General features: G+C 44.3%; 1 protein-coding gene across 2 annotated transcripts in view; it reads left to right on the plus strand.

Moving 5' to 3' along the window:
• kiaa0586 (KIAA0586 ortholog) overlaps positions 1-13922 on the plus strand; it is a 114562-nt gene that overhangs the window by 34410 nt on the left and 66230 nt on the right. The window contains exons 10-11 of one of the 2 annotated variants that reach the window (XM_014194643.2): positions 11719-11953; positions 13568-13729. In XM_014194643.2, the coding sequence (XP_014050118.2) occupies positions 11719-11953; positions 13568-13729 (397 nt within the window). The remainder of the gene's footprint in view (positions 1-11718; positions 11954-13567; positions 13730-13922) is intronic. The other variant, XM_014194653.2, reaches the window with a different exon arrangement.

The raw sequence follows: 13922 nt of genomic DNA on the forward strand, positions 1-13922 counted from the left end.
CTGTAAAGACAGAGAGACTCACTGTGGTGTGAAGACATTCATTGAGGAGTGTGTTTTTTTTCCAATCTGCGGTAGATATGATGTATTTAAGAGCGTCTCTGGCTCTGCAGTACTCAGGCCTGTGTTCAGTTCCACTCCCTGTAATGTGTAGTATAACTCTGCCTGCCTGCCATACCCGGCCAGTCACAGTCCCATTCCCAGACAGCCTGTTAAATACAGCGGGTCCTTTGACGAGCAGGCAGGCCTCTCACTCACTATATTAGGCCGTCCCTCCCTGCCTGCTTGCCCCATTAAACCGATGTGCAGCTATTAAATCAGCTTGTACTGTTCTGTTCATAGCCAAAACACATGGCTACGGCGTCCCTTACTATAGGCAGATCTGGAAGCTGTTAGGATTTTACCTATTACAAATTCTGCAATGCTGTATGTTAAGGGTTTATGTATTGAACTATTTTAGGCAGTTGGAATTGCAAATACACAATTATCCTTTTGTCTAGCTAACTCTCTGCGCCATATTATTGCAGTTAGTTAGATGAGACACACTGGCCTTGCACGCCCTCCTTGGTTGTGGTAATACACACATGGCTTTATGTGTAGTGCTAAAACCTACTCATCACTGTTACCGATGCCTATTCATTTACAATATTCATACATTGAATTGGGGACTGAGGACTTGGAGAGGGAGGGATGGTTGTTGGTAGTCTGTTAGTAGTCCAAGGACGCAGCAGCACAATGTGGACGGATGGAAAGGGTTAAATTCAGAGATGCGGCCTGCGATAAGAAGCCCCATTATGATGCGTTCCATGAGTGTGTTTATATTTAGGAGGAAGAAGGAGTCTGTTATGCCCGCTGCATAATTCCAGCCTCTTTATCCAGCAGCACAGCATAATGCTTAGTTGGGACTTTCTGCCTTGGGAGAGACGAACTAAATCCACATTTTCTATGATTAAGTAGCAGCCTGCCTGCCAGCCACCAGAATAAATACGCCCCCGAAAAACACTCCAAGACAAACATAAATATGTATGGCCAGCATCCATCTGTCCGCATGCCCCCATTTGTTATATAAAAAGGACCTATACAGTCATAAAAAATGCTTGAGCTATATATTAACACAGATAAATATGAATGAGGAATGCGTCTATTGGGCGGACTGACGGACGGATGCGCTTTAATAACAAGCGTGTGTGTGTGGGTGGGTTGTGTGTGCTGTAAGCTGCTGAGTGCTGGGCTAGGATGAGGGGAGGGCTGTGTGGCCAGAACACAGTAGTGAGTAGAATACTAATGCATCCATATACCTTTTTGTTCTGAGTCTTTCTCTCCCTGGCTCCTCGGACCCACCCCACAGCTTCTCTCTCTCTCTCATTCACGCTTGATTCTACGTTGAACGAAAATATTACCACAACATGTAAAGTGTTGTTCCCATGTTTCATGAGCTGAAATCAGAGATCCCAGAAATGTTCCACAAGCACAACAAGATTATTTCTCTCAAATTGTGTGCACACATCTGTTTACATCCCTGTTAGTGTGCATTTCTCCTTTGCCAAGATAATCCATCCATCTGACAGGTGTTAAACAGCATGATCATTACACAGGTGCACCTTGTGCTGGGGGCAATAAAAGGCCACACTAAAATGTGCCGTTTTGATGGAGCGTGCAATTGGCATGCTGACTGCAGGAATGTCTACCAGAGTGGTCGCCAGAGAATTTAATGTTAATTTCTCTACCATAAACCGCCTCCAATGTCGTTTTAAACTTTGGCAGTACGTCCAACCGGCCTCACAACCGCAGACCACGTGTAACCATGCCAGCCCAGGACCTCCACATCCGGCTTCTTCACCTGCGGGATTGTCTGGACCAGCCACCCGGACAGCTGATCAAACTGAGGAGTATTTCCATCTGTAATAAAGCCTTTTGATGGGGAAAAACTCATTCCGATTGGCTGGGCCTGACTCCCCACCCATGGCTGCACTCCTGCCCAGTCATGTGAAGTCCATAGATTAGGACCTAATGAATTTATTTCAATTGACTGATTTCCTTATGTGAACTGTAACTCAGTAAAATCGTTGAATTTGTTGCGTTTATATTTTTGTCCAGTGTATATATAAAACCACCAGGCAAGATACATGTTTTGTGCTTTGAAATGTGTTTGTGTCATCTCACTAGATTAATGGATGACTACTGTTCAACACTGTTTTTGTCATGAATTACTGAGAAAAATAGCAGAGTTATGATGGCTGCACCGATTGAACAGGGTTTCTGTGGGTTGTTTGTGTGTTTGTGTCTGTGTGCGCATGCGTGCGTGTCTCCTCAGTATGAGGCAGCAGACGACAGATCCCACATGCCGCGTTGTTCCCCTGGGATACAGTTGCTATGTTGAGCATCATTAATTCATACAGTGACCTTGACCACCTTGATAACAACATTGATTTTACTTCCTCCCTTTTCATCGTTATCATGAAAATTCAGTCAATTCTGCCTTGTTCAGGACCCTGAAGGTCCAACACCTCACTGATATATTCAGGGAAATTGCTTTTAAATTACATTGAGAAGGGGCTTCTCAGCAACCCCTACTTTTATCAGTGCATGGAAAGAAATGACTATAACCATTCATGATATCCAATTTCACTTTGCCCAGAGCTCTGGGGTTGAATGAAATGTGGTTGTGTGTGTGTGTGTGTGTGTGTGTGTGTGTGTGTGTGTGTGTGTGTGTGTGTGTGTGTGTGTGTGTGTGTGTGTGTGTGTGTGTGTGTGTGTGTGTGTGTGTGTGTGTGTGGTCAAAGTATGGTATTTTCAGTTCAGACTCCACTGAAAATAATTGGCTAAACCAAATCCAGGCTTTTGATGTCATATAAAGCGGAAACGTTGAATGGTTCTGACTACAAAGCCGGGTCGGCATCAGGCTACAATAGGATGAGCAAGGCTACACCACCTGAGTGTGAATGAATGGGCTTGTGGAAAGCAGAATCGTTTTCACCAACATCTTATGCAAGAAAGTGCTCGTGACTCCGTGGTCGAGCAACTGCTCGCTCCTTGAGTGCATGCAGCAGGAGAGGGAGAAAGATGACTCCAGTATCAAACGGAGTAAACTCAAGACAAAGGAGATGATCGTGGACTACAGGAAAAAGAGGACCGAGCACGCCCCCATTCTCATCGACGGGGCTGTAGTGGAGCAGGTTGAGAGCTTCAAGTTCCTTGGCGTCCACATCAACAACAAACTAACATGGTCCAAACACACAAAGACAGTCGTGAAGCGGGCACGACAAAACCTATTCTCCCTCAGGAGACTAAAAAGATTTGGCATGGGTCCTCAGATCCTCAAAAGGTTCTACAGCTGCACCATTGAGAGCATCCTGACTGGTTGCATCACTGCCTGGTATGGTAACTGCTCGGCCTCCGACCGCAAGGCACTACAGAGGGTAGTGCGTACGGCCCAGTACATCACTGGGGCCAAGCTTCCTGCCATCCAGGACCTCCTATACCAGGCGGTGTCAGAGGAAGGCCCTAAAAATTGTCAAAGACTCCAGCCACCCTAGTCATAGACTACATCATTATCTCAAATACCTCAACACCGGTGCCCCCGCACATTGATTCTGTACCGGTACCCCCTGTATATAGCCCCGCTATTGTTTTTTACAGCTGCTCTTTAATTATTTGTTTTTCTTATCTCTTACTTTTTTAATTTTACATTTTTTGGGTATTTTCTTAAAACTGCATCGTTGGTTAAGGGCTTGTAAGTAAGCATTTCACTGTAAGGTTACACCTGTTGTATTCGGCGCATGTGACAAATCAAATTTGATTTGATTTATATAAACGGATATTACACGCGCCGGAGTTGCGTATCACTTTTAACAAACCAAACAAATTCCGTTATAGAAGGTCAAGTAAAAACCCAAATCGGTATATTGTAGAATATGGTATACCGGTCAGCCCTAGGTCCCATAATAGCCAGGAATCGGGGAATCAGTTACCCAGAGCTCTGGGGTTGAATAAAATGTGTTTGATGAATGTTTGTGTGATCAAAGTATGTTATTCATAGTCCAGGCTCCAGATATCACAGCACAAATTGGATAAACTAAACCCAGGCCTTTTTATGTAAAAATGAAACAGATGTTGAATGGTTTTGACTACAAAGGCATTGGCCACTGCAAACAGTCAGGCTCAACAGGCTGAGTTACACCAGTGACGCCACCCTAGAGGGAACAACATTGAGCCGGAGGAGTGGCTGGTGTTCCTAGAATAGCTGCCGGGGCATCAGGTGATCAACGTAAACTATGGAGATGAGGTCACATCTGGTAGATTTGATTTACTTGGACATAGAGGGGCTGGAATTCAAACATGTGCTGCTTGATGATAACGTTTCAATGAGATTGGGGGGCGTTTGGGGAGTGCTGGTGCTGTGGCAGCCAAGGTAGAGGAATGGGGATATGACGGCCCTGGATGGTGGATGGTGCAGCTTGCCAACAGGAAAAGACACACGTGAAAACACCAGAGCAGAGAGGGTGGAGGGTGAGACCACCACCAGGCTCCCTGATACGCCTCTGATATTGATAAGATAATAGCAGCTATTCTGGTGGTGGTGGGAGTAATGACCACATGTTGGAATGGGAGGCAGGATGAGAATGGATTTAGGAAGAGGTCAAAATAATCCCAATGTTCAAGGGGGCGGGGTGCGGTAGAGGATCACACGTAGAACTCACAAAGACAGATGTTTTAAGAGCTAACCTATCGGATGTATTATATTATGTTTAGAATAATTTCAGCTTTTTCCCTATGTGGTTCATTCATCATTTGTTGAAGACACTGGTTTGTCAAAGACATCCCCCTCACCTCACACCCACTCTACATGTGTCATAGTTCCATCTATAAATACTGTATCTGGCTTACGAATGGGATATGAATTGTCTCGACACCTCTCCTTTGCACTCACAAAGAGAGAGACGTTTGAAACTGTCCCCATGGCGACGAGTCCTCGTTCTACCTTTTTCGGAGGAAAGGAAAGCAGTGGGAAGTCTCTCCTTCACATCTGGCACGGTCCTCACTCCATCAACAACCCATTCTTTTTCATCCCTTTTAGCTGAAGGTATCTCCCCTCTTTTGTCCACCAGATACCACTTTAAGTTGTGTGTGTGTGTGTGTGTGTGTGTTTGCCTCTGCAGGAGAGAAGGGCTAGCTAGAGAAACGGGCTGTGCTCAGTACAATACAGAACGGTCTTCCCTCGTTACCAGAGAGAAAGACAATGTATGACCATGAGGTGAAATTTAAGAAGCTGCTGACAATAATCAAGTAGATCCGTTAGTATAGAAATCACTGAGACGTGGCGAAGGATTGACCAAGACCTCTAGCTCCAACCCAACATGTGTTGTATAACAAGACAGAAATGTAATGTAGATCTTGTTCTCATATCGACTTTCAAAAAAACCCCATTATCAACATATAGATTTCCTGTCAACGTGGGATCATTTCTTTACCTCCATAATGATTTTATGATCAGGTTCTACACACAGGCACACATGCATGGCTGCACGCACAGCTGTCAACAGCTTGTAGGAAAAAGTGGTGTCTGAAATAGCACCCTATTCAAAAGTAGTGCACTAACCGTTTCAGGGTGCCATTTCAGACGTTGCCTGAGTGAGTTGAACAATCTGTTCTATTTGAACGCATTTCCTATGGAAGGGGAGAGGGAGAGAGTAGACATTTGCATATGGTGACCTCTAACAGGACGTTTTGTCTCAGAGTCCCTGTATCTCCACCCTAATCAATTTGAGCAAGATCAAAAAGGCTGGCGTCAACAAGGCACTCTCGCTCTTCAAACGGATTAGCTCATTTTGAGACGTCTTAAGGCTGATCGAAAACATCTTACTGAGTGGGATACATCAGCACTAGACAGATAGCATGACATTCTGCCTTAATGTTTATTTATTGGAAGAGAACAGAACGCCCCCGAAAGGGAAATGAAGGAACCAACGCTACTTCTTCTGGGTCTCCCTCAGAGGGCAGAACTGAGGGCAGAACTGAGGGCAGAACTGAGGGCAGAACAGACACATCATTATGTGATTACAGTGGTGATTTTAGCAAGTAAAAATATTTTTATGCATTCCAGCAAAGCCACTACATAACAACACTAAACAATATGTTATTTGCAATGTAACGGTGCCCACAAACTGTTAGGGCCTACATAAAGCTGTCTCAACAGCAGAGCTTTCTATTCAGCACCATGGAGTGAATTCTTACCTCTGCTACACCTGGTTATCAGCGGAGCCTTGTCTGGCAGCGAAACAGTTCATTCAGCCTCATTTACTGCCTGATATGGCTGACTTGCTTGAACAAATGTGGTTTCTACTGACAATTCAGATGTACAAACTATGGCATAAGGGGACGACGAGCGGATAAGGAGCAATCCGTCATTTCGATTAAGACATTGATGAGCGAGCTAGGACGGACGTAGTCAATATAACTATTTGTTCAGCACTTTTGAAATGGACAGCGACAGAATTCAGAACGTGGGCCGTTCTTACAGTATTCTCCCTGTCAGAGCCATAGGATAAATAAAGGTGGCATATAAGCAGACAATGAATGCTCTTACATTATTCAATGATTACATTTCTCTAAAATAGGCTATGGGCTACATGTGCACCACCAAGTCAGAACAGTAGGCTAAGTTATGAGGGGGAAAGGGACCATATAATTAGGGTGAGGCACACGGGCTACTAACAGCTTACTACACAACATACACTTAGTATTACTTTCTTAGCTACAGTATACATATCTCCCTGGCATATTACATCATCTTATGAAGCAGCATACAAGACATGTTTGGACTCATCTTGTTGTGCTGTGCTCACTTGAACAGAAAGGTTGTGCGGCGGTCCATTTGGGCAAATTTTGTCTTTTGTCATGAAAGTCTGGCATTCTCTGGATTGATGGTGCTTTCAAGACAACTGGGAACTCGGAAAAAAGAAAGGTAGAATAATGACATCAATGATCTTCTTGTCGGAGCTCTAGAAAGAGGCCCGAGTTCCCGACTTGGAATTCCGAGTTGGATGACTGTTCAAAACTTATTTTTCCAGTCAGAGCTCGTTTTTTTCCCCGAGTTCCCAGGTGTCTTGAACTCACTGATGTCTGAGATTTCCGAGTTTCCAGTTGTTTTGAACGCAGCAGAAGTCATGCTGGATTCACAGCATGGCCAATGTATTCAACCTTTTCTGGCCCATGGCATGTGAATGTTTATCCTCTTAAGCTTGTAAAAGAGACCCTTAAACCCAGACTTGGACCACACACCCACTCCAATGAATAGCAGGCTAGTGATTGATTTGCAACACTTGCAGTTTGCCACTGATTCCTTCCAAACCACTCATTGTTGAATTTGTGATTCCCAGCTTGTTGTGTGATGTTTATGTCCAATGGCCGATGAGCACTGATGTTTTATCTATAATTTCTCTTCATATGACGGATTGAAAAGGATGACTGTAGATTGTCGATGTGATTCATGACTTTGACTTCTTGTCTAGCTTGCTAGCTAAGATTTTGAAAGTATGATGTTGACATGATCAGTCCAATCAAAGCTCGTGTTTTGACGTCATTTTATTCTTGGATGGGCAATTCTAATGTAACTCTATGGTAACACCCAAGGGGCTTGAATTTTCGAACTCTCCCTGTAGATTTTGCGGTGACGTAGTGTCCCCATGAGTGACAGAACACTGAGCCAGTCACGGCACAACTAGAGAACATTACCAATCCCTACGCTCCGTATTTTCCACTGGCTGCCCCACCACCACAGAAAGCACTGAGCTAGGCTGAAACACCTGCATTTTGGAGCTGCCTTACTCATGAAAAAAATACCATGTTTGTATTCGGCTTTATTAACTCAATGATTATTTATTTTTTATTTGTTTTTTACATTGTTTGCAAACTGATATGTGACACGTATTAATACCAAAATAACATGCAGAACATGTCTTTTTAATTTTTTCTTTTAGATAAACAGGTGGGGCTCTCCCCCACCTCCCCTGAATGACGGGCCGCCAGTGTGAAGATTGACATTTACAACATGTTCCATGTTAGTCCATGGATCTAAAAGTCTGACAATGCTCAGAGGTTGTTAGATTCTCCTTCCCTTTGAAGTTTACCTTGTATCATTTATGCATACATTTTCCTCAGTTGCTTACATAAATCCCAATGTGTATCATATTCCCGCCCAGCACTAAAAAACTGAATACATTATTACATGTTTTTGTAAACCCCACACAGCTGATCTGACTTGCATGGTTCTACCGCCGAAGAGGACTTAGTATACTGAGTAGAGATGCTGCCGTCCTAGCAATACTTCTCTGTTTTAGCCTGGACGCTAGGATTGCAATCTCTTGGAATGGAGTGGAATGTCAAGTACACAATACCTGTCACTGCTACGCATCCAGAGTAAATCCTGTCCTTTGTCAGTTTGAGTCAGAACATTCCTAATCTGTAAGATTCTTTGAGATGTGTCAAAAAAATCTTACCCTCCCTACAGAATGAAGTTGTGAGTGCAGGGCCAGTGGACTGGGTATTGTATAAGGCAGTACTGTGAAGATTCCAGGGTTGCTAGACGCGTGCTGCAGAGACGCGTGCTGCAGAGACGCGTGCTGCAGAGACGCGTGCTGCAGAGCCCTTTTCTGCTCCAAAAGTTGACAGGATGATTGGTACCCACACGGCAGCACACCGTTCTGTTAAATACAGTTGCCTCCTGAATTATTGGCACCCTAAGTAAATATGAACAAAAAAATCTGTGAAAAAATGCCATTGTTTATCAGCTTGATCTTACACTCAAAATATATGAGTCTAAACTTTAATTTAGTTTAAATTGTTGAAAGAACATTTAATACTTTGTGAACCCTCCCTTTGCCAAGATAACAACTCTGAGTCGTCTCCTATAATGTTTGATGAGGTGGGAGAACACATAGGAAGGGATTCTGCACCATTCCTCCATACAGAAACTGTCCAGATCAATCAGTGTCCTTGGTCCTCACTTGTGGACTCTCCTCTTCAGTTCACCTCGCAGGTTTTCAATGGGGTTTAGGTCAGGGGACTGGGATGGCCTGAAAAAGCTTGATTCTATGGTCAGTGAACCATTTTCGTGTGGATTTGGAGGTATGCTTTGGATCATTGTCCTGCTGGAATATCCAACGACGACCCAGTTTTAGCTTCTTGGCAGAGGCAGACAGGTTTTGGCTTAAAATATCCTAGTACTTGATGGAGTCCATGATGACATGTATCTTAACAATGTTACCAGTGCCTTTGGAAGTAAAACAGCCCCACAACATTACAGATCCATCACCGTACTTCACAGTGGGGATTAGATTATTTTCTGCATGACCATGGCTCTTTTTATGACAAACCCACCTCTGGTGTTTGTTTCCAAAAAGCTCTATTTTAGTCTCATCAGAACATAGAACCTGATTCCAATCAAAGTTCCAAGGACATTTAGCAAACCCCAGGCGCTTACGTTTGTGTTTTGGTGACAGCAGAGGCTTTCTTCTGGCAACCCTTCCAAATAACTTGGCGTCTAATTGTAGTTTTGGAGACTCGGTGACCCCAAGATGTAACCAACTTCTGCAATTCTCTAACTGTGATCCCTGGAGATTTTATAATGCCACTTGAACCATCCTTCTTACTGTGCGTGGGGGCAAAATACACCTGCCTCCTCTTCCAGGCAGGTTCATCACAGTTCTAGTTGTTTTATATGTCTTAATTATTGCCCTAAAAGTGGATATGGGTATTTTCAGGAGTGTAGCTATCTTTTTATAGCCACTGCCTGATTTATGGTCAACAACCTTTTTGTCTCATTTCATTTGTGTGTTCTCTGGCCTATCTCATGTTGATGGATGACTAAGGGAGTTTAGCCTGGGTGTCACCTCATATTTATACCCCAGAGAAACAGGAAGCCATGGATGACCACTTAAGAGTTCCCAAAGACTCAGATTAACTTCAAAAAGTCACATCTTAATCAATTCGATTTTGTTAATAAGAATTTCAATAATTGGGACACTCACGTTTTAGAATAAAACAAATATTTATTGATTACTTTTAGTTTTTTTGTAGATAAAAAAAAAACTAAAGTAAAGGTTAGATTCATATGATATTTTGATTGTAAAATCAAGCTGATAAACAACAATGACATTTTTCAACAGCCTTTTTTGTTCATATTTATCTAGGTTGCCAATAATTTAGGAGGGAACTGTAAATAAGTACTCACACGCACCCTGCCCAGAGGATGGGCGCTGCCTCTGCCTCTCAATGGTGACCTTTGCATTGTCAGCACGGCTCAGCGGGAGCCTTACATGTCAGCTAGCCTCTCTCGCATCTTCTCTCGTTTCCTCCTTCCCTCTGTGGGATACACTACATTAAAATGTGTAGGCCTCAGTGATCTCTCTCTCCGTTCTTTTTTGTTGTTGTACATTATTTTCTTTTTACAAAAGTAGTACACAGGGCCTTTACTTGTCCTGTATTAACGTACCGCTATATCCGTCTGCAGCGCGGGCAAAAAAAAATAAATCTAACTACTTCCCGCGGCTATGCAGAAGCATCAACAAAATCTCCATCGCCCGCTGTGAAACCATAGAAATTAAGGCCTACTTTTTAAATATATTTTTTTGCGACGTGACAAGACAAAAATAATCTAGAGGATCGTTGTGATTTCAATGGCGGTACTTTTGTGTGACAGTTTTGGCAATTCACAGTAGGCACTTCTGTTCCTGCCTGTAGAACCTGACAGGGACAATTATAACAGTCTGTCTACTGTGGATGAAGTTGCTTTTGTATCATTTCAAATATGTTACTATGATGAAGTTCAATGGAAACTGTGTGTGTGTGATTAAGTTCTCAAAAAAGTGGACAGACACAGCAGTATTGGAGCCATTGAGTTCACAGTCAGTAACACACAGTGAATTGGCAACCCAACACTATGAAAACAGTTCATTTGAAGGACACGCACAGAGTCGGAGAGGCCTTGGTTGTACCTCCATGAACCCCCTCTCTCAGATCTTTGGAGTCCACTCATTATCGGCTCCATCCCTGCCAGTGTAAACACAGCTCTCAGCTCCAATGTTAGACAGATTTGATTGTATGCCAATTATCACTCATATGAAACTGAAATGTAAATAATGAGGCTCACTGTACAGGAAAAGGACGGACAGTTCATGTGTTTTTTTTTCTTCATACGCTAATAACAGCCTGTTACTATTGGATATTTTAGAGGACTAGAGTCTCAACCAAGTATGGCATATAACAAGACAGCCGGCCTCATTGTCCTCTGAATGACCCTATGGGCTTTCCCCTCCATCCAAAGCAGGACTCACTCTACTCAGCCACTTAATGCAATTGAAGTCTTTAGTGATCTAGCAACAGCATTACGTAGTCTGCTTGGAAGCTATCCTATGTGTGAGTCATGTTATTGGTGCTGTGCCACCACTCTGGCCCTCTTCCCTGAAGGGCAAACACTTCTCCAGGCCAGATGGAAGGAAGGAGGAAGGCTGGCTGTCCTCTCCTACTTTCCTAATGGATGAGCTGACCAAGCTCAGCGGGCACATTCTGATTTTGTAATACCATCATTGCAAAGTTGTAATGATGTCATAGCATTGGCATTGCAGACAGTTTTGCCTGCAAAGATGGAATTTGTGTCATCTGACAAGAAAATGAACAATAGAAGCATTCTTCATCTAACGCCCACACTTTATTTCCTTACAGGGAAGGCCAACACCAGCAAGAGGTCTCTAATGTTACCTCTGGGGTTAGAGAGCTGGTCATTGCAGCATTAGCGAAGCACAGCGACACAAATCACCAACATAGAGGAGGAGGTCACCAGCCAGGCCTCCCATCATCCTTTGGGGTTCCTGAGCAACTCAGCTCAGCCGTGAAACGAGCCAATGATACACTTCAGGACCTGGGACGACTCAAAACTGAGATGCAGACCCTGCTGCAGGTGAGATGGACTGACTGAGAGGAACTATCAACTGTCAATCTTATCAAGAATACTGTATATAGAGATTTTCCCTGCACTATTTTAAGCCTCCTTGAATAACCTCTACTGGTAGCAATATGATGAGAACAAAAGTGGTCTGAGAACAGAGCCTTGAGGAACTCCAAACTATTGTCAAACAGTTTTCCTTTCTCCTAGAAGATAATCAAGGTCAAGAGAAAAACTGTCAACTGCTGTAGGCCCTCACAATGACTTTCCCATTACACCAGTTCTGTGTGGCCTTCTCCATTAACTTTCCTTTTGTATTCTAATGCACCAAGTCTATAAGCTGTTATCGCTGGTGCTGCTCAGTTCCCCCTAAATCTATTATTGGCATATTGGAGACATTCAAACTGGAGAATGAGATTATCCCTGCACCCATTTATTGCTCTGAACGACGGGAGGCACCCCGGCACCACACACACACACACACATACACACACACACACACACACACACACACACACACACACACACACACACACACACACACACACACACACACACACACACACACACACACACACACACACACACACACACACACACACACACACACACAGAGCCGTCAGGACGTTTCCTGTTTCCTGTTTCCCTAAGTGGGCCAATATCATCCTCTCGTCTGTGTTCAGCTTTGGGATTTTGCTAATCTAATTGGTGCCTTTACCACTGATGAAATCAAGCCAAGACACAAGTGTGTCTGGTATTTCAATGACCAAGACAGCAGTGTTCTATTGTTTCTACCCTCTCTCCTCTCCCTCTCCTCTCCCTCTCCTCTCCCCTTAATAAATTACAACACTTCTTCATCCTTACCCAACGAACGCGTTGCCACAGCCGCCCGACGCCTGTTCCCGTCTATTACACTCTGATCCCGTTGCCGCGCCAACCAGGAATTGAGTTTCCGAGCACGCCTCTGCCGCTGCTGAAAAATTCCATCAGCTTAGAATAATGTGGCACACGGCAAATTATACATTAGCATATAATTGAGCATGCAGGGTGTGAATGCTATTTGGCCTGCTGCTGTCTGTCTGCCTGCCTGTCTGTCTCGCTGTCTCTGTCAGTCTGTCTGCCTGTCGGTCTGTATGTCTGTCTGTGGGCTGCAAGAATAGGAAGGAAGCACGTTTCTCTCTCTCTCTCTCTCTCTCTCTCTCTCTCTCTCTCTCTCTCGCTCTCTGTGTCTCTCTCTCTGTGTCTCTCTCTCTCTCTCTCTCTGCCCTCAGAATAGGCAGTGACACCCAGGTCCCTTCGCTGTGTGTCTGGATTAAATGGAATGCCTGTCATTGTCACACCAGGTTTTAATGCAGTAGTTCTTTTCTAGTGGGGTTTAGTGGCAGGCACGATCATGTAATGGTCGCCCGTTCTGGTGGTGTATGACATTTGTGAATGCTTGGTCATGACGAAAGTGTATGAGTACAGCGTTGCTGTGTCCCACAAATGATCAAGTGTGGCCTCTTACAACTAGAGCAGATCCTCTAGTATGACTTTGAGTCGGAGAAACATGTCCAACCAACACTGCTTTTTGTCAGTCGGTTGGTACTCAGACAGCCTGTGTTGCGTTCCACTGTCCTTCTCATCCAGGCTCGCGAGGCCTTTCCTGCTGCAGAGAGCAGAGAGACTGTCAGAGAGACGGCATCAGCCAAGACCAGCAACACCACAAGCAGCAGCAGCAGCAGCAGCAAGCAGCCCACTATCCCCTCACCCACCACCATGCACCACCACCCTCCTCCCTGCGTCTCCATGGTAGGTTCCCATAGCAACCCCTGCCTGCCTCTGCAGTGCCAGCCTCACGAGGTAGGGAGGTTTTCCTCCCTACATTCTGTGTTGTACGGTCTGTGTTGCCATCCGTCCATCCATCCATCCATACCAAGCCACCGCCAAGCAGCGGACAGACACAATGCCACACTTGTATCCCTGCATTTTCAGCTGTGTCCCC

The sequence above is a fragment of the Salmo salar genome, chromosome ssa01 (genome assembly GCF_905237065.1).
Source record: "Salmo salar chromosome ssa01, Ssal_v3.1, whole genome shotgun sequence".
Classification (NCBI taxonomy): Eukaryota; Metazoa; Chordata; class Actinopteri; order Salmoniformes; family Salmonidae; genus Salmo; species Salmo salar.